At 36.5% G+C, this 27,084-nt stretch overlaps 1 protein-coding gene across 1 annotated transcript in view; it reads left to right on the top strand.

Annotated features, from left to right (window-relative positions):
- The first annotated feature begins 1,508 nt into the window (after positions 1 to 1,508).
- LOC135323593 (gamma-2-syntrophin-like) overlaps positions 1,509 to 27,084 on the top strand; it is a 164,638-nt gene continuing 139,062 nt past the window's right edge. The window contains exon 1 of the mRNA XM_064497218.1: positions 1,509 to 1,841. Within this exon, the coding sequence (XP_064353288.1) occupies positions 1,509 to 1,841 (333 nt within the window). The remainder of the gene's footprint in view (positions 1,842 to 27,084) is intronic.

Genomic DNA, 27,084 nt, shown 5'->3' with positions numbered 1-27,084 from the left:
ATATATTTATGTTCCCACTTGAATTCAGCAAGTGCAATCACAAAAATATACTGGTATGTAGTTAAAAAAGGGACATGTGAACAGACAGGTCAATAATCATGCATTCTTATACGAAATCACATGATACAGAAAACATCAGCTGAGAATTTATAAATCAAATTTGGAAAAAAGCCAGGCCTGTCTAATACTGTTCTTCCTTTCATCTTCTCCTGTCCTCTTCACCTTTTACTTCATCTGGAAGCAAAAAAAAAAAAAAAAAAAAAAAAAAAAAAAGATACCAGTCTATCTTTTGAACTCTTAGTGCAAGATCTTTTTTCCCCTTGCATGTCCACCTATCATTAGCAAAACATCGCTCCTCTTAGAAAATGAGTTTATTCAAAACTAAAAAGCAAATATACTTCTATTTTTCCTTGTTTGGTTCTTTTTTTTTCTTTTTTTTTTTAACTTGGAAATATTAAGAGGCATTTTTTCTCTCCACAGTTACAATCTAACTGAAATAGACTTTGGCATCACACGCTTGCTGGGAAAAGATCAAAGCAAATACTGAGTCTAGGGCTATGCCTTAATTAAACAGAAATTCTCCCAGACTTTCACTTTCCCCATTACATGCAAAAACCTCTCCCCTTGCCAACAGAAGTCCCAAGTGTTATTCCAAGCCAGCAGCCTACAAGCAAGTGCCATTCCCTGCAAAAACATCGCATAGAAAATCTCCTCATCCATTACTGGTGTTTGACTTCAGTGAAAGAAATGAAACAAACCTAGTCACACAGATTCAATCTTCTCACACTGCTTAGTTGCTTTTCCAGTTCTCCCACAGGATTGCTCCTACTAAACCCTAGATATTCCTCTTTTGCTTATATCTATGTTTGATCATTTGCATTCCATAATAAATCACCAAAACCTTAATATTTGCCCAGAAAGATCTACGATTCCTTAAAAAATGCAAACCAAACCTTTGGCCAACTCTGTACCGGTGAACTAAACTATTCCAAGGCGCTTTTCCCAACCTGGAAGGCCAAAGGGCATGGTCTGGCTACATCCGTTCCACTAAAACCTCTTGGTCTCCAAAGTACCTAGTATGGTCTTTGGTCAATGCTAACTCTTAAACTGGGAATTGTTTGGATGAATAGGCTAGATAAAACACTAACAGGATATAGACAATCTACACAGACGTAGATCTTCAGTCTAAGCCCCAGTACTGTTTAATAGTATAGTTAATCTAGATGTAGACTATTGTTATACTTTCATATTAATAAGCAGTTGTGCAAATACATTATTAAATCATATCAGTAAAATATACATCAGCAAGTAGCTCATTTTTCCATATATACCTATGCATAAATGCATATAATCCTCCAAACTGCAAAGAAAAATAAAAAACAGGTTAACATCTTCAAGACTTCTAGATTAAGATTCAAAACTTAAGACTTTTATAATAAAACTCACTTTCAGAATACTCTGAATCTATTACCTTTTGGGCAAAAATATCTTCAGTAATGACCAGGACGATGGGACAGAGTGCACCATCAGCAAGTTTGAAGATAATACAAAACTCCAAGGAGTGGCTGATACAGCAGGTGGGCGCGCTGACATTCAGAGGGACCTCAGCAGCCTTGAGAAACGGGCAGACAGGAACCTCACGAAGTTCAACAAAGGGAAATGCCAAGTCAGGCACCAGTACAGGCTGCAGGCTGACCAGCTGGGAAGCAGCTTTGCAGGGAGACCTGGGGGCCTTGGTGGGCAACAAGTTGAACATAAGCCACCAGTGTGCCCTCACAGCAAAGAAGGCCAACAGCATCCTGGGCTGCATTAGAAAGCGTGTCACCGGCAGGTCGAGGCAGGTGATCCTTCCCCTCCACTCAGCACTGATGAGGTCACATCCGGAGAGCTGTGCCCAGGGCTGGCCTCTCCAGTAGAAGAGAAAGATGGACACATGGAGCAAGTCCACAGAGATGAAGAAGTGACTGGAGCGTCTGACATACAAGGAGAGGCTGAGAGACCTGGGACTGTTCAGCCTGGAGAAAAGGAGGCTCAGGGGGATCTTATCAATGTGTATAAATATCAGTTGGGAGGGAGTAAAGAAGATGGAGCCAGCTCCTTCTCAGTGGCATCCAGTGACATGCCAAGAGACAATCAACACAAATTGAAACACAATAAATTCCATCTAAACCTAAAAATCTACTGATCAAGCACAGGAACAGGTTGCCCAGAGAGGTGGTAGAGTCTCTATTTTTGGAGATCCTCAAAACCTGACTTGACACAGTTTTGAGCAACCTGCTCTAGTTGACTCTGCTTTGAGCAGGGGGCTGGACAAGGCAATTTTCAGATGTCCCTTCCAAACTCACTACTCTGTGAAAAATTTCTTAAGTTTGGTATCCATCTAGAGGAAAGCTGTTTAGAAAACATGCAGTGTGTCAGAAAAGTTTACCTCTATTTCCAAGATAGTTTAAGTTGTTTTCTTCTTTTCATAAAAGAATGTGTATGAGTACCAAAACATTACGATAAACATTGAAATCTTTAAAAAAAATGACTGCCAGAAATTTGTCTCCTCAGAGAAATGATCTAGGGTTTTCTAAAGCAGATTACAACATCTGCTTTTGCAGAAGCACGCATTTTGAAAGTATGTTTGAGTTATGTGAAGATTTTATGAAGGCATACAGATATGTTCATCTGACTTTGGAATGAGCATGGTCATTGCCTCAGCTTCTTCAGAGTTCTTAAAACACAAATCAGGTGATGCCAGGTATCAGCATACACTGGATAAGCTACTTTTGACAGTATTGGGAAGTGCAAAAAATTGAGATAATCCATATAATCCACTACCTACTAAAAATGCTCCCACAGAGATCAATTTTTGGATAGAGCTTTATAACCTTTACAAGAATTCTTTAGAATTAATTTTTGAATTCTATATATTTTCATTATCTTTTAAAACTCAACTAAATTCTAAGATATAAGGCCCAAACTGATTTGGTCAGGGGCAATGGAGGAAAGAATTTGCTGTGCAGAATTACAAGCAATGATATTAACTTGAAAGAACAGAGTCTGACATGCAAACCCTAAGTCCACAGAGCTTGTAGTAAGAAAGAATCATTTTACCAGTAACCCAACATTAATGTGGTACAACCTGACAGTAAGCAAGAAACTACAGTGTCATTTTTATTTATATTCTTTGCTTACCAAGTGTAACTCTAACAAGAGTTAAAAAAATACTTAGTTCCATATAACAGGAGTTTAGAAATACTTACTTCCATATTATAAAACCTATTAGATCATGTTCATTACTTGAGATACTTTTGATAAAGTGGCAGTAATGAGTTTTTGGGGCACTTTCTTTGAAAGGAACAAATATAGATTAACATTACTTTCATGCATGTTCCTCAATCTGTTGTCTGTCAAATCTCAAAGAACAAGTGAAACCCTAGATGGCTGGCTTCATAATTTTACTAAAGAGACATCCAACAGAATATGTTTCTATCATTCTGTATGCCCCTAACTAGCTCTGGTTTTAAGGGATACACTCCTAGTTACTGATAGAACTACCTCTTGACAAGCTAGTTTGATGCTTTCCATTGTAAGTCTGTCTCATTTTCTTAAAATTTGCAAATTATAATGATTTGAACTGAAATTTCCATGCTGGTCAGGTTTATTTACCCTGGTCTGACATATAATTTTTAAATGACCAATCATTTCTCAAGTATCTTTAAGGAAATGGCATTTGCTTTTCATTATTTTTGAACAATAAAAATGTAGCAACCAATTCATTAACAAAAATCTTAGTTTTCTGTGTTTTGAAGGATGGGCTTGAAATTTGAAAGGGGTACTTGTTCTGTGTTCAGAACTGGAAGTATGCTTTTTGTATTGCTGTGAAAATGCACCCACCTACACCAGATCTTAAGTCTGAAAATCCATGTACACATTTGTTTAAATTATCGATTTCATACAAATAAAGTTCCATCTCTAAGGAAATATTCATATTTCAAAGTATTTTGTTTCCTAAAAATGCATTAAAATTAAAATACCTAATAATAGTATATTTCTGTAGGTAATAAATGCCCACTTTTATCTTGACCCATTTGGACTAAACATCTTAGAAATCTGATATTCAGGAGCAGGGCCACTGTGACTATTTTAGTATAATTCATGTACAAAAAATCTGGTCTCTCAAAACAAACCCCTAAACTTTGAAAATGAGAAGGCTGCTTTCTAGTGAAAAAAGTGAACTAGCTTCAATACTAATTAGTTCTTAGCTTCAATACTAATACTGATCAGTTAGCACCAATGTGAATTTAGCTTTTAGTATGGCCCAAGTCCTGGGACTTTTGAATCTTGCTGGAAAGTAAATTCTACTCTTACCAATTAAAAATGAAAAATTAGAAAAAAGATCTTATTGCAGGCCATTGTTGTCTTGTGATTTAAACTCTATTTTAAAACTAAGCAGAATTCAATGTTTGGAGCACATTTAATTTGCTTTTCATTTATGTAGTGGTACTGTTGTAGCCTTTCCAATGTTTTTTTGGTGCCTCTTGAGGAAATACGCATTTCTATACGTGCCTTCTCTGGCAAGGAGGAAAGAACATATAAAAGTGTACTGCCTTCTCTGGTTATGCCTGATGCATCCTGGAGAGTAAAAAAAGTACTTTCAGTGTTTTAGTTATCATTTTGTGATTGGATACTGAGACTTGTTACCAGCATCAGAAACACAGATATGCAGAGGCCATTTAATAGAGTTGGTTGAAGGTCATGTAAGAGATGCACCAAGGCTACAGGCATTCAGTGAAATACATTACATTTTATGCTCAAGGAAAGAACTTCATCCTTCGCAAATTGTGTGGTTTTAACAGATAACAAATTACTTAAACACTTTATTCTCATTTTGAAAACTTGCTGTATTAAGAGCAGCCTTTAAAAATGATTTTCTTGAACAGTATTTTCACATGGGAATATGATCCATTTAGCAGCTGCGCATGCGTGATTACTGACTTAGTAATTGATCACTCATGCATGTTTATAAACTTACAGTTTATGTTTACTTTCATAAATGTGTTAGCTGACTTTTTTGAATAGTTTTTAAAAAGTATGTGGAGTTAGATATGTTCATGACTTTGTTTTGTACTTTTCTTTGAAGATCAAAAAAAACATGTAGCTGCTTTAAAAATGGAAAGAGTGTGGGTATTTAAATGATCCAGAACTGTAATCTCTTTTGAGGCAGATGACTTTCCATTCCTTGCATTCCAACTTCTCAGTGAATTAATAAGATTTTTGGACATTTGCTATGTGTAGAACCAGGATTCTGTTGAATCTTGTCTCTAGTTAAAATGAAAACTCATTAAAAAAATCATTGGTCCTTTAACTGAATGATTAAAAACAAAACAAAACTGCACAGCAAACAGTACTGGTATTCAGCAGAGACAGTGTGGGGGATTTTTCTTCAGTTCTAGGTGCTTTGGGATTTAGAGGAATGCGTAGGTGTCCATCTTGACTTGAGATTTGTCATTCGTCTTGTCTACCATTGGCTGTGAATTATATATTTCTTAACTTTCCCCACGTAAGTGGTTGAAGGCAAAAAAGCTGTTCTTCCATTACTTTATCATTTTCTTTCTGAGAAATAATGGAGATGTGCATGCCCTGTAACTGATTTTTTTTTCCCCCCAGAGGTCTCTTCTATTGTCAGTCTTCTCCAGTAAAAATATGGAATGAATTAGTACCATTAATTAGGAAATGTGATGTCTCTGCTTGTTTGACGCTTGTTTTATCTCCATCTTTTCACATTTGATGTGGTTAGTTTGTTCATAGTCCAATAGATATATGCAAAAAGTGAATGAATCCAGAAGGCAGAGGTGGCACAAATAACGTAAGAAAGGACCTTTGATTGTGGAAGTATTCTTTTTTTAAACATAAACACAAAGAGTGTTTCTGATCTGTAATTCCTAACTCAAGCTGCTATTGGAGATTCAATTTGGAGATAGTTGCTAAGAGTGCTTTAGTTTTTATGTATTGTCTTGGGCTTGCCTGGAGGTCTGTTACACCTTTTTTAACTGTGATAGCAACTGTATAATGACCAAGTAATTATTACCCAATCTGTGTAAGCTTTAGCTTACTTTCGTAGGATTGTGTAGTAAGAAGCCAATTTTTATCAAATTTTGTTATGTTTCTGTGATTAATAGCACCGTAAGAACAAGTTGTTATTCTGTGTAAAATGAACTATGACCCTGGAAGAAAGAAGTAGCACGGAGGAGCACAGGCGAGGAATGACAATAGGGGAATTAAAAGGGTGAGCACACAGGATGATACCGCAGACCCCAGGGCTATAAACAATTCACCAGTGTTCAATTATTGATCATTAAAGGAATGCACCCTTTGGAAGAAAGTAAAATCAGTTTTAGGATCACAAAGGGAAAAAAGAACAAGCATTCAACATATATAAACCATAGTAAAACCTACTGTGTAGAACAGATTTAAATGGTGTGTGGAACTGCAGATCAAAGGAAAAAAGTTTTAAAGCATTATTAGAAAATGGATAAAAATAACGCTAAGTGCATCCTAAAGTGAGGAGGAAAAAAGTTCCGCTATCAGCATCATGCAGGAACTCAAGAGTCTGAAAACTTGCTGTAACTCTCCACCACCACCCAGACTAAAGTCATTGGCTTTGAACTCAGAGAAGCAGTGCAAGGACAGGTCTAACACTGCAGCAAGAAAGGATAGGCTACTAGGAAGTGTGTGAATAAGGATTTTAACTTTTTTATTATGAAACTTCTTCTGTAATGATATTGTTTATTTTCTGTCTTTTTCTGTAATAATTTCATCTGGGCTTTTTTTTAATTAGCTAAGATATTAATTTGGATAACAAATTCTTGGCTTTGCATACATAATATGTTTCTTTGGTCCATATAAACTGCTCAGATTTCAGTGCAACAAACTGGTGTAGAATGGAGGCAATTTAGGCTGTAATTTGGAAGTGACACAATTTACCACGTTGCTCTGCATGTCCCACAGAATTCACCTAATCTAATGAATTTGGTGATGCTCGGATCAGCTGCTCTTGAGAACTGATTACATGGAATCTGAGGATTCTGGTTTCTCACCTGCATATCATATACTATATCATATACTATTTCATTTATTAGAATTGGTTGTTCTGAAGGGGAAGAGGGAAGGTTTTCTTTGCCTGTGGAGAAAGAGAAAGTAGGAAACATGGTTATACGATGAGATACTTGAGTGGAATGGGCTCAGTCTGGGCTTGCTTTCTGCTGGACTGCGTAGGTACAGGCCCAGCCATAAAACCTGGAGAAACTGAGCATGAGAGCATAGTCTCTCATTCTGTTTTCTTTGACAACAAGGCCAAAGTTAGGCGTTCTTGCTGACCAGGTCTTTTCATGAATCAAATTTATAGCCTGGCCCCATAAAGATTTGTATTGATATAACTGAAGAGAATGCAAATCAGGGAATGGGAGAATTGGTTTGGATTATTAAATTTCCTTTGCCACCAGACAAATTACAGCTAAATCTTGAAGTCCTGTTTGCCTAGGAATATCTGAAAGAAAATTGCTTAGAAAAGATAAGCTTTTAAAAGGAAGTATGTTCTTAGTTTTTCACCATCTTGCAGTTGCATAGAGATGACAATACCATGTTTTTCCAAGTTTTTTGTTGTTGTTGTTAATAATTTACCTGTTTTGCTTTCATCTGCATCCATGTGGTAACCTTAAGAATATTTAATGAATTTATGAATGGCATAATCATAATTTCAGTAAGTTAGTCCTAAAATGTAATTATGTTTTGCCTATTAGCTAAAGCTTATTGCAAGCTTTGTTAACAAATCTCCTATAATAGTCTCCAGTGTCCCCTTTTTTATAGCTTCCTTTGAGCATCTTAGTCAAAGACTGAGGAATGAAATCCACTCAACAAATGAGGAGGCACTTATGAAGAAAGAAATTTGTTGGGAAAATGTTTTAGTTGTTTTGGAGAAATGATTTACCTAGTTTTTCCTTGTAAAAGTGCAATATAATAGCAAATTCTAAATCATTTATGTAGCAGTTTATATATAGTTACCATTGCCACTGAGATGGGGATTGCAAGCAGTGGCATGGCAGGAACCACTGCGACTTTCCAGCCAACCTTCCCAGGCCAGCAGCAACATCCCTGCCAGGGAGGGAAGTCGAGGACTAGTGAACGCAGCCTTGGGGTGGGGGAGCAAGCGTGGGGGTGTGAAATAGTCACATAGGGTAAAAGCTCTAATCTCACTGTTTGTTAAGAAACCCCACTATACAGATCCACTGCGGGTTTTCATTTAATCTGTCTTGCCTGTGAAAAAAATCTAAAGTGAGAATGTGTGGGTGAACAAGGATGTATTAAGGCTATTTTAAACTACACTTCCAAAAGCATCAGTAAGATACCATGTCTTAAAAGACTGTATCTGTGTTTGAAGAAGAATATAACCTGGAGGATAGTCCACAGGTGAGCAGATTCTGTGATAAAATACACGGTTCTCAAGATGAAAAAGTTATCTGAAGAAAAAAAAAAACTTGGATATAATGGATATATTATCATTTGTTTTTTAAAAAAAGGAAAATTATTTTGGAAAGGCAATTAACCTTGTTCAGGGATCATGTAATTTAACAATGTGTAGAATCATCAAAGTTTTCCATGACTAATAGCATAGGTGCAGTTGCCTCTAGATTCATTTATATAAGGCTGCAGCAAACCACGCCAAGTGGCACAGGTGCCCCTTTTCTTCAAAATCAAGTATGCAGAATTGATCCCTCTGATATTATGTTCTGTACTGTACTGCTATTTATGTAGGACAGTAAGTTTTTAAGACACTGTCTTGTTTGCTACTTCAGGAAATTGTAGCTTGATATTTGGTCTATTCTTTTGTGGATTGTGAGTGATTGGACTAGTTACCTGCCCCTGAAGATTAGCTGTTAAATCTAGATGGCACAGCAGCCATACGTCAAGGTCTCTCAAGATTTGGGAGAGAAGGGAGAGAAGAATGTTTGCAAAAGCTAGATTGCTTTTCAGTTTAGGTAATCAGAATGGGGAAAGCAGGAGGAAAATATGCAAGTTCAACTTCTATTAATAATTCTTCATGTCAAGAAAACTGTACTGGATATATGTAACAATTTCATTTCCTGATTTCTATTTCTATTCATTGTAAATCTGAATGGGGATTCTTTTTGTTGGTTTGTTTTGTTTGGAGTGTCTTGTTTTTACTGTAGTTTTGTGGCTGGTGTATGCTCTGCAAAGCTTTGGGCTCTATACAGTTAATTAATGAAAATAACATAGAATGAATAGACACATAAATGTGGAAAATCTTGATGCGAAAGCTTTACCTGCTTCAGAGTCTTTGCCTTTTGCACACACATGGATGTGGTCTTAATTTGCCTGTATTTTCTATCTTGCTACCTAAAGATAGTATAAATAATGATAATTTGTGATAATTCCATTGAAAAACAGACACTGGAGCAGAACATAGTACTGGGTTGTTCAAACTCTGATCTTTTCTGTGACTTCTGCCCTCGTGGCAGGGCGGTCGGTCTGCAGGGGTGAAACAAGCTGTTTCAGTTCTGGAGCAAGCTGCCTCAGAGCTAACCAAGGGCTCTGCAGGTGAGCCTGAACAAAGGAAGTGACTGTAGTATTAAAACAACTAGTAGATAGAGGGGTGAATCCGTACTGGATTGTCCAGGAGGACTCTGCAGGGGGACGACATGTAACTGGTAGTCGAAGATGTAAGAAAGCATGCAGTGGAGTGGACAAGAACTTGGCAGGACGTGGAAGTGGAAATGGAAGATACAGTAAGGAGGGAGGGAATTTGAACAAGAAAAGAGGGAAGATGCTAATCAGATTTTTTTTTAAAAAAAAAGAGGGGGAGGAGATAGAGAATGAGTGGGAGAGTTCACCTAAAGCCGCTGGTTTAACAAAGAGGTCATACTCACAAAATTTTAACCCGAAGTGCTTTCCTTGTTTTGTCATATCTCTTAGTAGGATCACAGCTTTCTATTCAATAAAGGCGATAAATGCCTGCATTGAAGAGTAGACTATCCCAACTATTGTTGGGATGTTAGTGACTGTGGATATTTGACACCATAAATAAGACGTAGGGTTTTTGTAATCTGTTAGTAATTTTCCTCATTTCTTTGGTTGATTATAAGTGGCAACATAAGGACTAGAAAGGAGAGACGATCACATACATTCAAGTGAAGATAGATCATGTGGCAATGGTTTGCTTGCTAATAGTTCACTTGCAAGGAGAGATGGAAATCCTTGCAGGTAATTTCTGCGTGGCACGATTAGTGTCTCTTTAATGAAGTCAAGTGTAGTGAAAATGCTTATTATACACTGTAATCTTCCTTATGGGCATCCCAGCGTGCTCTTCTGTATGCTCATAACGAAATTCTCATATTGGGCCAGGATGGGTGCTGCTACTGGATACTTAGAAGCTTCTTTATTACCCTTACAGCTTTGCATTAATAATAACAGAGTGGAGCTTGGCAATCACTTTTGTGCTAACCTTTCTCTGATTCATCTTTAGGTTTAGTCGGTGCCTAATTCTTACTGGCCTTTACTACAGTAGTTAGCTCAGTGGGGGAAGACAATATCACTCCTTGCTAATACAGGTTGAATGCTAGTGTGAGTAAAAACTGCTTGTACCATATGTATTTTATAGCTACTTTTATACATGTTGTACATAGTGTGCTTTTCAGTAATCAGAAAAGAAGTATTATGTGTGTTATTCTGAGTTAATGATGTCATAAATATTTTTTTAGGAGGGTAACATACATAATATGCAGCACACATAGTATGCAACTTGTCAGTTGAAACTTCAGGGAGAGTATAATGACTGCCTAACATCTTTATCTTTTGAATGGAATATCTGGGGATGTTAACAATATCTTCCAGGGCTGGAACATTCACTGGAGGAGGAGAGTAATTTGTGCTTTGAACATTTAAAAAAATCTAAATTGCTCTTTGATTTTAGAAAAGGAAGAATATTTTGATTGCATACTAATTACTAATCACATAATAACCACAACCTGCAGTTCCTGTAGAGACATTCTGAACTAGACTACAAATAGGAATAAAAATCTAAGTAATCATATTACCTCAAGCTGAAAAATGATTGATAGTTTGTCATTACAATGTGTCTCCTAAGCACAAACCCAAACAGTAAAAATGAATTTTAAGGAAGGAATGGACCACAGATAGATAGCAATTTTTTATTCATTGTCTCTGTCGTGCAGTGGTGCTGAAATAATAATGCATTAGCATAAACTGTCTTTAATGAGCGTCTTCACTGCTGAATCTGTTCATTCCTAACGGTATCATGCAAAAAGTTCAGCAATCTTTTTCCTGTTTAAAGTCATCTTCAGTCTAGAGAGATATTTATTTCTCAAAGTGACTACTGCAGAAAACTATATACCTTACACATTTTATCTCACATAGTAATGATGACTTGAAAAATGATATTCTTCACCACTGATGATAATATTGGTCTTGCATTGTTGCTTATTTTCAACGGCATCTGTGGATTGTTTTTAGGTTAGTCAGCTCTCATAGATTTTTACTTGGCTTTTCCAGAAAAACCGTCAATATGAAGTCTCATGTTTTTAATGGAGCTATTTCCCTTACCAAACACTTTGGAGCACAGGAAGAACTTTTTCATTTCTTCCAAATATTTTGCTTTCTTTGCCTTTTATGTGTTATATTGATCCCATCAACTTTGAATTTTTCTCAACCCACAGCAAAGAAACTGCCACCTTTGCTATTTTCCACTGTCAGGAAGCTTTTGAATGTCGTAAAATTAGATTTTGAAGCAATTCAAGATGTAGTGACTACATAAGCTTTCTCAAGCCTTCCTCTTTGCAGAGATTGGACAAGAAGCAGACTCTCCTTGTGTCTCCTGTTTCAGTAATGCCCTAGGATAAAGCCTTAGACAGAATATTTCCCTGAGACTAAAAGGTAATCAGATAGGATAGTCTGGAGAATATACTGAGATCAGGATGCCATATGTAGATCTCTGTGTGAGGTGGCCTAGCTATCCCATAGATAATGGGATTGCACATACAGAGTGTTTCCTACTTCTTCTTACTTTACCCCTAAGTGTACAAAGTTGGTTGAATGACCGTTGTGAAAATCCTTTGGGGGGGAAGAAGGTTTTGTATTCACTGCCTTCATGATCTTGTAAACCTTGCTCATATTCTCCCAAGCTTTCTGCTTTTCAAGAGTTCCAAATTCTTCAATATGTTTTGAAAGGCAGCTGCTCTATTCCCTAGGCTGTTTTAGCTCTATACCTTCTTTAACGCCACTGTGCCTTCCCTGAGATTCGGAGGCTAGAATTACACATGTGACTGAAGATGTGGATGCACTGGTTTTTTTATATATGTGTATGTGTGTGTGTATACACATTATATATGTGTATACATATATACATACATATATGTATGTCTATATTTGTGCACACACACACATATATATAATCAGAAGTTCAAGAAAGCTTCCAAAATGAGGCTGGTGTGGTTTATCTTATATGGCTTATGGTATAGAAGATGCTCAGAAAATAGGGGCCAGAGAGTGATCTGAAGTTTTGCGTCCAGTGGTATTGTTAAGAGAAAGTGATATAACGCTTCAGATAATGCAGTCAAAAACATTTCACATACATTAATTTCAATATAAGCATAAAATTGGAGGATATGGCACATCAGTTCTTTTCCAGCTTAATATATATATATAACCTCAAGAAAGAGCAAATATAGAAACTAATACCAGCCACTTTTTGGCAAAACTGCTTTTATTCATTTCTGTTCAAAATGGATCCAGGGGCTTTTTATAAGGCAATCATTTGTTTAATTGTTGTGTCTTTATCACTTCCATATTTTTGGCAGAGAAAATCAACATAAAGTTGAATTTGCACCATCTCCAACACCTTTTCAGTATAATGTTGGGAGATTATTGTACTGTAAAGTAAATGATCGTTTCAATTATGAATTAGCTGGTAAAGATTTTGAGCTGGTGTCTATGTCAGGTTTAATTAAAGTATTTTGGAGTGAAGTGTAATTAAATAAGTTTTCTAAAAAAATTATGTTTGAGAAAGAGGACCATACGCAAGTCATATAAGCACTTTATGGATTGTCTAACTAATTGAATTAATTGAATTTACCTGAATAATTAATTTTTTTCCAATTGTTTTATGTTTAGTTTCATAGCCAGGCAAAAACATTTATATTATAAATACTGTATTTTATATATATTATACATCTTTAATTATTGTAATTTGTTTATATTTACTATATTTTAGTTTTTACTATCTTTTATTCTTTGAGTTCTTTTATCTTTTTAGGGTTTTTTTTTCTGTACCTTACAAGAAATTAAGTCGAGTTTATGTAGGCCATGATTTTAAGTTTCTGGCTATTTCCCCCTTTTCTCCTCAAAGGAACTTATCAAGGGAAGGCTTTAATGGTTCAGTGTGCATCTGTGTTTATTAACTTCAGGACCTGAAGCTTTTTTCCTCTTGTAGAAATAAATACTATAGGCTCAGTAGACAGCATTTGCTAATGGAAGCATAGCACTTTCAGTATATTTATACCTCTATATACGATCTCCTTCCATAATCTTTCAGCCTCCTATTTCTTTACACATTTCTCTACCTGCATCCCTGTCATTTGAATATGAATATTCATATGTCATAAACAGAGAGCATTTAAAATGTCTTTATGTGAGCACAAATATATATACCTATGGCTAAACAGGGAAAGAAAATTTTATCCTTCTTTTCACATATTGAAGTGATAGTCTGTTAAGTAGCTGTAGTAATTGTAGAAGTTATTACACATTTATTTATAACCTAAATATTTGATAATCAATCTGACCAAAGTACTTGTCAAATTACTCTCATCTTTCATCTTGTTAAATAATAATATGAGTTATCTTTCAAGTTGGCCAAGATTTTTACACCTGAAATGTCTTTTAATATTATATTGGATATTTTATCAGACAGAAGTGATACAGAAATTTCTTATGTTCAAGTTATGCAACATGTCTTTTTATTTCATAGTTCTTTTCTGTAGCTTTTCAATAGAGAGAAAGTTTGTTAATGGAGATTTTGACTTGTAAATTAACAATTATCAGTAATATAATAATATGATAACATGATAGTATCATAATATATTCATATCAGTGAATGAATATGGACTTTACCAGAAAAAAAAGATGGGAGTTCACATTTGAAATATTTGAATTACTGCGAAATGAAATTTCAAATGAGAATTAAATTCAAAAAGGCAAAATAAGTCTGTTACCGTCTCTGAACAAGGTAAAACTCTGATGCTATAGGAAATTTCTCCTCTCTAAGAAATTTTCTTAGATGATTTTTGTTCTTTGATTTCTCTGGACAACTCTTTGCCACAGTTTCTCAGAAGTTTCTACTCCAAATCTTTTTTCATAAAAATTATTGTGGCAATCTGTAAATATCAGTCATGATACCACTCTGAGAACAGTAGATATCCAGAAAATTAAAGATCTTTTTCTTTGCATAGATGATGGCTTTGACTTTGTTGACACAGAAAAGGAGTAACTCCAATACACAAGCAAATAGGTCCCATTTGCCCTGTTTTCTGGAGGCAGAGGAGGTAGTTTGTGTCAGCTCTTCTGCTGACATTCATTTAGCATATGATTATAGGCATTGCTTCCAATATTGCCCCAAATCCTTAAATGATAAAGGAGAAAATAAGCATAGTTTACAAGTAAGGAAGCCAGATTTGTGGTGATGCTGTCTCTCCTACTCCTTACTCCTACTCCTTACTCCGCTCCACCTGCTCTTCCACTGTCTGCCTCTTCTTCCTGCTCTGCCCAAAGGCTTCTGGAAATCAGTGTCCAGTTAAACACAAATTTGAAGAAGGTAGAGGTCTGAAAGAGGGTAAAGTTCTCATCGGGTAAGTGAAGATTGGTGACTGCCAAAGGAGGGAGAATCAAGTTAATTGCTGCTAGAAAGGCAGGAAGAGCTTGAGAATTTTTTTCATGTTGCTTGAGAACACCTGGCAGAACAACCCACACGCATTTTTCCAAACCATCTCTTATCCTGAGTGAAATGGCAGAAGATGATGAAGTTAAGGAGAGAAATAATGAGGTATTGAAGAAGGATCTGGGATTACAATAAGAAGGTAATGAACATGTAAGGTAATGAAGAAGGAGCAGACTTTGGCCTCTTTAGGCGTGTGCTTGAAAGAATCCCATGCATTATGGCTCTGGAGAGAAGAGGGGTCCAGGAGAAATGGTTGATTTTCAAGAATCACCTCCTCCAAGCTCAAGAAGTGTCCACTCTCACATTCAGGGGGTCAAGCAAAGGCAGCAGGATGCCTGCATGGACAAACAAAGAGCTCCTGACAAAATTTAAACAAAAAAAGGAAGCATACCGGAGGAGGTGGAAGCTGGGATGAGTGACCTGGGAGGAATTTGGAGACACTGTCCAAGCATGCAGGGATGGGGTTAGAAAGCCAAAGTCCATCTGGAGTTCAATCTGTCGAGGGACACGAAGGGCAGCAAGAAGGGCTTCTACAGGTCTATCAGCAGCAGAAGGAAGGTTAGGGAAAATGTGGGCCCGCTGCTGAATGAGGCAAGGGACCTGGTGACAAAGGACACAGAAAAGCCCAAGTGCTCAATGCTGCCTTCACCTCAGTCTTTAGTGGTGAGATTGGCCTTCAAGAATCCCAGCTCCCTGAGAGCTGTGGGCAAGTCTGGAGCAAGGAAGACTTACCCTCAGTGGAGGAGGACCAGGTTGGGGAACACTTAAACAAACTGGACATATAGGAGGCACCTGTGAGTGGTGAGGGAGCTGGCTGATGTCATTGCGAGGCCACTCTACATTATTTTTGAGGCCATGGCTTGGGGAGTGGGATCTTATCAATGTGTATAAATGTCTGATGGGAGGAAGTAAAGAAAATGGAGCCAGCTCCCTCTCAGTGGCATCCAGTGACAGGACAGGAGGCAACAGGCACAGATTGAAACACAATAAATTCCATCTAAACATAAGAAAAATCTTTTTTACTGTGAGGATGGTCGAGCACTGGAACAGGTTGCCTGGAGAGGTTGAGGAGTCTCCATCCTCGCAGATACTCAAAACCAGACTGGACATGGTCCTGGGCAACTTGCTGTAGGTATGCCTGCTGTGAGTAGGGGGTTTGGACTAGATGCTCTCCAGAGGTGACTCCTGTAATTCTGTGACTGTCGCACTGGAGCATAAGTAGAGGAAAAGGGTAACAGTTCTTAAAGAACAACACTTTACTGGTATTCTGTCTAGTTTTTCTTTCTCTTTTTTCTTAACAAAGCCAAAAACAACTTCTGATCTCATTCTACATTGTCTTTTTGTCATGCCTGCTTTTACTGTTGTTGTTTGTTTTCCACATCCTTTTAAATTGCACAAGCCCGAGTCTGAGCTATGTCTGAGCAATTTGCCACTCAGAAAAGAGGGCAAAAATAGCTGTTTGCTAGGCTTTGGATACTACCTCCTGCAGTTCTCCAAAGGCTTTCCAAGATTTAAGGAAGATTGCTGAAGTACAAAGAGAACTGAAGCTATTTAGCAGAACTTTATGGGTCAGGTATTCTTTCTTCTCCATGTGAGAGGTGGTTAGTGCTAATTTTTTTTGTCTCAGATGAAAAATGGCAATACATGGTGTGATACAGTTAAAAATGTCTCAGTCTTGCATAGTAAATTTAGCCCATAGTGCCTTTATGTTTTATTTTCTTGTCAGTTAGGCTTTCATTTTCAAATATGACATCTAAAATTTCCTAAGGGGTATTGACTTTAATGTCACCGGAGCATTACAGCATTGTGATTGGCAATAACTGGCAGAAATAAAAGATACATTTTTCCCCCAAAAGAGTAAAAGTATAAATTTTATTGCAGAACGAAATGATGTAAATTTGTCTGTTGTCCATTCAAGTCTAGTAGGTATAAAAACATTTTTTTGATCCATTAAATTACATTTTGTACTCTGTTGTACTCCATTACTCAGTTGTTTTCTCTTGATTCCTTTTTAGCATTCTCAGTGGTTTCAGGCTCTCAGTCCTGTTATCTCCACTGTGAGAACCACAATAAGAATAAAATAAAATTGATCAAAAATAACTTTATTTTTTGTTTTTTATAGTTTCATATCAATTCAGTAGTATGTCCCCAAGCAAAAGAGAAATGTAAAACAATTTTTGTAGAACAAAGAGCTTTAGTCTTTCTATTTGCTAGTAGTGAATCTGTCAGTTGCCCAGATCTAATTTAATGGGATTACTTTTATACACTTTTTATATATATATTTTTTATTATAGAAAAAATCAATTAAGAAATGTTAATGATGTTGCTCTATAGGCCTTGCTAAAGTTTGAACAAAATCCTTGTTCTCTTGAGGTCAAGTGGGGTTTTGTTTTTCATGTCTTTGACTTTACTGTAATTTCCTAAATTTTTTAGGTTGAGTGTGGACGGGAAATATTTTGCTGTTTGTAGTATGCATGAATAAGAATCAGTGATAAGATGCCTCTGTCCTATATAAGATCATACATGCAAGTCAATTAGCAAGCAAGAGAGGCATGGTACACTTTAGAAGGTCTATGTTATCTCCAAGACTAGCCTTTGAAAAGTATGTATATAAGATCAGATGTTTTAAAGTGCTACAATATATAAAAAATAAATAATTGAAGTAATACTTAAAGTAATTTGTGATATTTTATTAATTAGAAATTTAAATATTGATGATTGGGAAATACCTTAAATATCCATGAATGAAGCATGGAGTATATTTGCTTTATTTCAGTTCTAGCTTCTATAAATATGAATTCAAACTTTTTCTCTATTTTTCTTATTTTAAGTTCATAATAAAGGCTAATAAATTATACTTGTTTATAAATCTCTAGTAAATAGTTCTCAACTATTCCATAAAATCTTTAATTCTTTTTAAAATTAGTGTTGCTTACTGTTATGCCTAATCTTTGCCTCTATATAATATTCCATTAACATTTCATTATCAAAAAATTGTGTCAAAAATGAAACTTCTGTCTATTAACAGATGTTCTTTCTTTATGTTAAATAGTGATTTCTTAAGAATGTTGTATTGTGATTGCATTTCCATCAGAAAAGCTGATGAAAGTAGGAATATATATTCCTATATTTTCCCTCTGAAATCAATTCTCACTACTCATATGAGAAAATAATGCTGAAACTGAAGAACTCAGCAAACAAGTTTTGGTAGGATAAATACTTAAGCTAATCCATTGAAGTCCATAGTCTTATGCTGTTCTGCCCAGCTGACTCCTGTCCTCTCAGGCAGATAGTGGAATTGGTGAGATATTTCTGTGCACTAGAGGCAGAACAATTCTCTACTGGGGCTTATAAAGCCTTTTTTTAATGGAAGTTGACAATAATTACAAAAACATTTACATTCTAATAGGTAGGAACATAGAACAGAAAAAAACTTCCTGATTACTGAGTCCTCTTCTATTGCTGCTACTTATGTTATATAAACTTCTAAATAAACATATCAAACTCTATTTTAAAAGCATTTTTTTATTTCCCCCAGTGATTCCCCCCCAAAAAACCCTGCTATTAAATTTCACTTCTCTGATTATCATATTTTATAATACAGTTATGCTATTTTGTATAATCTGTTTGTTCCGCTGAGATTGCTGCCTTCAACTTGACTAGCTTTCCAACTTCTTGGATGTTCCCTCAACCTGAGAAGTGTTTGACAGCAATCATATTCTCTTCCTCTCCCTTGTCGTGCTGTGCTGAACAAATTGTTTTTTTTAGCCTCTAAAAATATTCTCTTTCCTTATAACTTCATATCTTTAATTTACTCTTCTAGAACACAAATGACTGGAACTGTATGTAGTATTTCAGTTTGAAATTCCCTTGGTGTGCTCCATATCACTGATGCAACTCTACCTCTATGGAAAATAACTAACTTGTCATTTGCCTATCCTCTGGTTGTGTTATGCTGATGGCTCAGAGCAACTCTGTGCAGCATTCCTTCTTTTCCGGCTAAGAAAACCTGATTTATAATGTTTCTAGTCTTGGCATTTGTAGTCTTGAATATATTAACAATTTTTAACTATTTTCTTAAGGAAATGTAGTCATTGCTGTTTGTATTTGAAGCCTTTCTTGTACTGGCAGTATCTCCCACCTTTGTGCTGTATCAGTTCCTACTTAAAGATATTATTATATCTTTATATGAATACTCCCACATTTATAAATGATAAACTCAGTGTTAGATAGGTTTGGCCAAAAAACTCTCCTGTGGGGAATTCTACAAGTAACCTTCCTCTAGTTTGATACCTTCTCTATGCAGTGCAGTATGTCATTATATTCTCTGTTTGCTTGTCTCCTACTTTATATATATATATACATATATATATATGTATATATAGTTTTACTGATGTCTAGGCAGACTGGATATGCCAAATACTTCTCACCTAGAATGATATGGTAGATATCAAGTTAGCTTGGTATAAGGTACTTTTGCTATAATGTATTTTATCATATTTTCTGTTTACCCTGGCCTTTAATTAGTGCCTTTAAAAATTGTCCTGAACCTATGCATTGTCAGTGGGGCCAGAATAAGGTGCCATCCTTGCCTAGATCATTTCCTCTGTACTTCCCAGTTGTAATATAGTCACTTTGTTTATTATGAAATTTTTCTTTCCAAATCTTTATAAAGGAAATAAACTTATTTGGTCACCTGCAAAATCTAAGCTCTAGCTGGACAAGGAAAAAGAGTGCAAAAGTTTATTGATAGGATTACATCATTGTAACCTATGTGTTAGTCATAATTGCATTTATCATAACTAAAAAAATCCCATAATAATGCAAGCTAGCACATCCAAAATAGTGTTCATTAGGAGTTTTCTAGCCTTGGATAAGTATAGATGAAGACAGCTATAAGAGTCAGATATTCTAGATAGATTTCTTGACATGGTATTTAGATTACATTACATTATCCTGACTCAGAAAATGTAGTTGAAAAACTCATCCCTTTTGCTTATTGACACTGCCGTATACATGCATGTTATATCTATACTTGGGTTAGAAATGATCTGAAATTAATTCCCTCCTTTCCCCCACCGAGGGTGGTATCTCCACCACCCTGGAGAAGAGGATTCTCAAGAATTATTCCCTCAATAAATTAAAGGGATACATAAAGGTTCATGATACAATTTACAAAGCAAGACTCTGCTCCCCTAAACAGAAATAGAAACCCTGTACATCAGAATTGCCCTACTATTCTATCAGCTACCCAGTTCTTCATCTTTAGAGCTCATAGGCTCATTGGAATAAATGACAGAAAGGTGAAGCACGTGAATGCAGAACTTTATAGGAAATAAGCTTTTCCTTACAGGAGTACACAAAAGGAAGCACTGGAATAAAAGCGATCAAATTTATCCATAAAGTGTATTTTACTTGTTGTTCTTATTGGCTCTGGGTGTCTTAACAGATGAATCGGTACTGTGAGAGTAAGTGGACAGAACTGAAAAAGCTGTTGCAGTGATTTTTTTTGTTGTTGTTGCGTATGTCTTGCTAGCTCAGCAGGTTGCAGTATAGAACGTAGATGTGTTTTGTTTACCTTCTGATCAATAGCTGATTCTTTTTTTCTCCTTCCTTCATAATATTGTTATCAAACACAAAGTCTAGGAGAAAACTTGCATATTGGTCTCCATGAGGGAATGCAGTGTTAAGAAGAAAAATAAATAAAATTGAAAGGTGACACATAAGTTAAAATCCAAGCTCTCCAAGCCACTTGCTTTGTGAACACAGGGCAATGATTTTCTTTGTTAGGAAGCTACATTTAGCAGATGGGTATAGATGTATGCTCCTATTATCTGCAGTCTGTGCCAGCAAGAGACAGACTATCTTCAGTATGGAAGCAGTCACTTCATTAGCAAAGAATAGTTTCCAGTTTGCTGAAAGGTTGTGTGAGTACAGCACTTTAGTAAAGCAGGCAAATTTCACCTGAACTGGAGTTGGCTGCTGTCTAGCCAGCTTGGAAAATGAGCAGAAAAATTAACACTTGCACTTGTAAAAATATCCTAATTGTCTTACGTGTAATTAGAGGAAACACTATGCCTGGAACAGAAAACACCTCATAAATTATGACGATGTTCTGCTAATAAAGACCATTTCTTTTATCACTAGCAATAGAATAGTCATTTATGTTGCTTCAGAAAGAAGCACAAGCAATGACTACTTAATACGAAATACCAACTTCCTTTAACAGAAGTTTGATTTCCATTCGCAAGTATAAAAATATACCTGATACTCTGCCTAACTGCTAGCCATTAAAGTTCTTGTGCTATAGATGTGTTATTAGTAGTGTGTCATGTATTGATTTACCCTCCAAATTCTGCCTAGTAACATAATGGATGATGCATAATGGAAATTTTTAGTGGTGAAATGATGGCAGATGCACATTCTTGTACTCAAAGATTATGCTGTAGATTTTTATGACAATGTGAGTGAAAACTGAGTTTGATAACTTGCATAAGACACTCCTTCAGATGGAGTAGAAATGTTAAGTGAGGAAAGTGGAAATAGGTAAGAGTATTTAGAAATAGAATAACTCAGGATATTTTGTATTCAAAGTACTGTAAATTAAAAAGCAAAGGTCATAAGCAGACTCAGGAGGTAGGTTGTAGTCATACATTTCTATTTCTTACTGGTCATTTGTAATTCAGCTTCACTGAGAAGTATTGAATAAAATCATTTTGAGCATTGAAATACCTAAGGCCTCTTAAGCGAAGAATTTAGTGAAGAATTATTCTTCCTTCCTTCAATGTATATTTGTGTACAGGTCTATCCATATGGTGTTTTAAGAGTACATAGGCTTTGATTCTGTACTGATTTTGGGATTGTAAAAGTGGGTTCTCCTCTTTTTAAGTATAATTTGCATATTCAGAGGTATGTGTGTTTTGATATAGATTTGTATTGAGTTATAGCCACAGGTGTTTGTATATAGCACAAATTTATATGTATAATTGCTAGACAAGAGTTAAATGCTAAATCAGTGTGTATACTATGTTGTACCTTTTGTCTACTTACATTACTGTGTTGGTATACTTAGGCTGAAAGCTTTTAGGGTAGAGTGCATGTACTTTTAAAATAAATTATTTACAGTACACCATTCCTGCTTCAAGTGTGTATCTAGTGAGGAAATGTTTCATGTCTGATAGTATGTAATCATGAGGATTGCTTCCAATCCTTCATTATGCTGAAAAACTATTTCCATGAGTTTTATAAAACTCATGGATTTTTTTGTTTGTATCAATTATATACTTACGCAGCACTATTCAGAGATAAATAATCAACATTAGAAATGTTTCTGACACTGAGTAATTTAATTTTAAAAATAGGGAAAGACAACTGTTGCCTTTTTGTCCTTCTCCCACATAAAAAAAGAACAAAATCTTCATTTTTAAGTCTCAAAAGGTTTAAAGATGAATTCAAGATAAAATTCATTTAAACAACTGATCACTAACAACACAGGAAAATAATCTATTGAAAAACAGTTCTTAGTGTTGTGAGAACTTCTTCTGTTTCATTTGAAGATGATGGTACCTCTGGCACTGAAAATCCCTCAGATCTGTGTGTTTTATTTGCCTCGCTACTGGTTGAACCTGCAAACGGGAGAGCCCTGCTGCACCCATCGGTCTGGGACGGAGAGACCCCCGCCCCAGGTCCCGGGCACACCAGGCTGGGCTCCAGCGCCTGGGCAGGAGGGATTCCCCAGTCCCAGAGCCCACTGGAGGTGGCGACTGCTGTGACTCCCTTATTGATTTCAACTTCTAAAGCAAGTGACCAGGGCAGAGGAAAGGCAGGGCATGGTCTGCTGCCTGAACTGCGGGCTTCTGCTGGTGGAAGGAAACCAGCTTCTTAGCCGATTGTCGACTGGGATGTTCTTGGCTGTGCAGTGCCTGATATTGGTAAAGTGAAGAACCTAATTTATAAAACTTGTTTAGCATACCTCACAGTGAAGATTTTCATGAGTTCATTGGCACTTTGTTTCTTGTGTCTGCCTCAAAAGCTGTAGAAAACTGCCTGAGTCTTTAGTATTAATGGAAACTACAGGAAAACATATATTGTGTGAAGTTACATGATTTTATGAGTAAAATTTGGAAGTAAAAGTATAAGCTGCATACAATTTGAGTATTTAAAATTCATGCTCTTACCTGTTTTGCTGTAGTTGAGCAGTTGTCATGGTTCCTATTGTACTGTCTGCATTAGAGGCAAACTTCATAAACAGAGACATTAAATGGAACTGGGCTTCTTAAATGTCCTGCTAAATTCATAGTACACTCAACTGTGTTTTGAATTGATCTGTATTTTCCAGAGATTGGATTACCTTGCTTTACATTGGTCTTGCTCATTTTCTTTCAAAAGGGATATGAATGGGGATATAGAGTCAACATAGTTCCGCTTTGCAAGGATGGGTAAACTGTGGCAATATGTAACACATCAGCTTCAGGGAGAGGGTCAAACCTTGGAAAAGGAACAGTTTATATGCCCTGTTGTTGTATTTACATCTTGTGTAGATATGAATATGTGGAGGTATCTACATCCAATCAGCTTCACATGGAAAAAGGCATGCCTTTATTCCCAGAAACTCCTAAACCAGTGCATACCTCAGGACTAGGCTGTGACTTGTGTTAAAATTAGCCCTTTAGTGAAACGGACACATTCAGTTTGTGATCAGAGAGCAGAATCTTTCAGTATAGTTTCTCAGTGTTGTAGAGGACCGGTCCTCTACATGCGGTTTTGTCTCGACATTGCTGCTGCTAAGCTGCCGCTGCCAAGGTGTGTCGGGCAATGCCGCGCTGGCGCCCCCGGGAGCCGTCCGCGAAGTAAACAACCTCGTGCACCTGCACGGGGTAAAAAGGGTGCGAAAAGGGCAGAAGGTCGTCTCTAGGGCACGAACCGCACGTACTCATTTGCCATCTGCGCATGAGCAGGAGACCCCCAGATGCCCCAGCCCGTTTCTGGAAGGTTCCGAGAGGGCGGACTGCGCATGACGGTTAATCTGCATGGGAAGCGAGGAAGCACCTCCCAGAGGCCGGGCAAGAACCTATAAAAACTGCAGACTGCTTGGGGGGGGTGATTGTTTGCGACGACTGAGAAACTCGAGCGGAGTCAGCGGAACCAGATGGGTGTTTCCTGCCGCTGCCGCCCCCCCCCCGCCACCGAGACTCCCAGGAGAAGAGGACCAACGGGACGCCGCTGGATCCACGGGTGGTGATATCTATCTTTCTCTCTGTCTTCCCCCTTTCCTCTCTTTTTCCTAAACGTGTGATGCGGGATGTGTCTAGTTAGTTGATTCCATTTTGCCTTAATAAATCTTAAAACTGGTTGGTTGGTGTCGTTTCACCTTAGTTCAGTCCAAGGGCATCACGAACTTGGTCGTTTGGCCCCAAGGGGAGGGAGGTCGTCCTGATCGACACTCTTGGGGCTGCGACAAGTGTCTAGTGTAACAATTAAGTTTTTAGTGATTTGCTCTGTGTTGCCCAGAGAGGTGGTGGAGTTTTCTTCTGTGGAGATATGCAAAACCCAGCTGGATGCGATCCTTTGCAACGTGCTCTAGGTGACCCTGCTCGAGCAGGGGGGGTTGGACCAGATGATCTCCAGAGGTCCCTTGCAACCTCAACCCTTATGTGATACTGTGATTTTACGTGTTAATTACAGTGGTTTTTCTTTTCTATTCCACTGCTATTCTCTCTTAATAAGTGGAAACTATTGACTCCAAACAAGTTAATCAGCTGTAAGTTTCTGAAAATGTTACAGAAAATATTATTATATATAAAATAACTGTTTAAATAACGACACCTGTTAGTGAAATACAGTTGATTTTCTCCTCTGTTAGGCACTGGGATTAGAAAAGAATAATAAGCATTTTGTTCCATGAATTTTAGTTCTCACTGGCCCATTAATTTTTGTGTTGGAACAAAGCTTTCCAAGCAGGTATAACTAAAAAAATGTTCAGAATGGGAGAAAACCTCTAAAATCATTTGTCTTCACTTGGATGAACAAAATGAAATACCAGAAACTGGACAGCAAAATCCTGACAATTTATGGCTTTTGACCTGGTGATGATAAGTGTTCATAAGTTAATGTGGTTAGGTACATTTTAGTCCATAATTAGCAAATAAACTTCTGATCTGGCAAGTTCTGTGCATTTGGGTAGTTCTACTGAATCAGCATTATAGACACCTTATAAAAGTCTCAGATACATCAGTAAGTTACTTTGTCAGATTCAACTATGTTAGCTGATTAACATGCTTTATTTAACTGTTTTGGCTAATGCACAGTGGTAAATTGTATGGATATCTGAGCTCAAAGCAAAAAACATTCTAACTTATTTGAGACAATGAGAAAATACATGTCGCTATACAATTACTGACTTTTTATCAGTCAGTGCCAATATATGTAGGATTATTGGGAAAAATAAAAAAAAGCTACAGCAGTATTAGGAATGCTGAACATATTAATCTTTTTATCATAAGACACTCCAGTATCAACAAACTGAGTATCTTATTGTTTGCTAATGTAATGGACCTTGCAAAGAATAATTGACTGTCTTCATCTTTTTTTTTTTTTTTTTAAGTTCTTCATGTTTCATCATAGTAAGTCTGAAAGATTTGTTCTTATTTTACCATAGCTTATATCAATGGACTAAGAAGATTAGACTTAAGTGAGACATAGCACACATTTAAGGAAGTGACAGATTGTCATTACAAAATTGTCAGTGGCTTCATATATGTATATACTTAGATATATAAAAATGAAATCCACCCCCTCATAATCCATCACAGGCCCTTTTATAGTATGTGCTTTTATCACCCTTTCCACAAGCGTTATTTCCAAGGAACTTTTGAGTAGTTAGATTCTGAGTCTTATAGTCTGACTGAGATATCCCTCACAACATTGTAACAACATTATATCCCTTCTTCTGTATAAATGTACAATTTGTGGATTGTTCTAGTCTAAAAGCTTTGTTTGGTATGTTACCTGCCTGACAAAGACAGTGCACACAGTCAGAGCAGGCTCAGAAGAAGTCCGGTTATAAATGGATTCCCAGTCAGTGGAATACAAAGAGAGTCACCAAAGAATTTCTTTGGCTTTTGTTTCAGTGGCTGTATAAATTGTGAGGCCAAGACCCCAAAGCTGGAATGGTTAATTAGAGGCAAGTGATGAATTTAAAACTGATAGTTTCAAATGGTTGAAAATTCAGCTTGAGGCAGTTCAGAGATGTATGTAGGAAAGAAAAACAATCTAAATGGCAAAGATGAGTTAAGAGGTTAAAAGGAGAAGTTACAAAATTTTGATGGGCTTGGATTCTGTTTTGCTTCAGTACATTTGCTCTGAATAAGCATTTACATTAAAGCCACCCATTTTGTTTGCTAAATGTAGCAAGTTAAAGTTATTTTCCAGCTTAAGAGTGTTTTCAGCTTGCTATAAATTTAATTTTCAGACTTTAATTCTGTATTTTTGTACTTGTCAGTATTTTTCTGACCTACCCAGAAAACAATAGTTCAGAGGGATTTTTAAAAAATAGAAATGTAAATTTATTACAAAATTTATAATATTTTATATTATAAAATTCATTATAAAATGTCAAATCCCATTTAAAATATATACGTATGTATGTACATCTATATACATATATACACACACACACATATATATACTGCCAAATGCCTTGCCAAAGAAGTAGGCTTTAGGCACTGTGGCTCACCAGTCTGGTATCTGCTCAAATGGGAGATCAGTTCAATTGCTTCTGTACATTTTATTCAGGTATAGGAATTAATATAGGCATAGGAATAACTATATTAACTGCTCTTGTTTAGAAGCATACACAATAGAATAAGCCTGTTTGCATATACATGCTACAGATTTATGTATAAGAGGTTTGGATTATGTAGGTTAATGTATTGGTACCCACTTTCTGTCAAAGCACTTGTATTGATAGACTTATGGAGCTTGTGTGTTGGCCCTCAAAGAGTACTTTTGGTAATATGCCATATGGAAAAATGAAAAAATGTGGAAAAGTTTGTAACTGGATTTGCAATTTA

Source organism: Dromaius novaehollandiae, chromosome 25 (genome assembly GCF_036370855.1).
Source record: "Dromaius novaehollandiae isolate bDroNov1 chromosome 25, bDroNov1.hap1, whole genome shotgun sequence".
NCBI classification, from domain to species: Eukaryota; Metazoa; Chordata; class Aves; order Casuariiformes; family Dromaiidae; genus Dromaius; species Dromaius novaehollandiae.
Note: the sequence above shows the minus strand (reverse complement) of the source record. Positions and strands in the feature narration are given on the sequence as shown.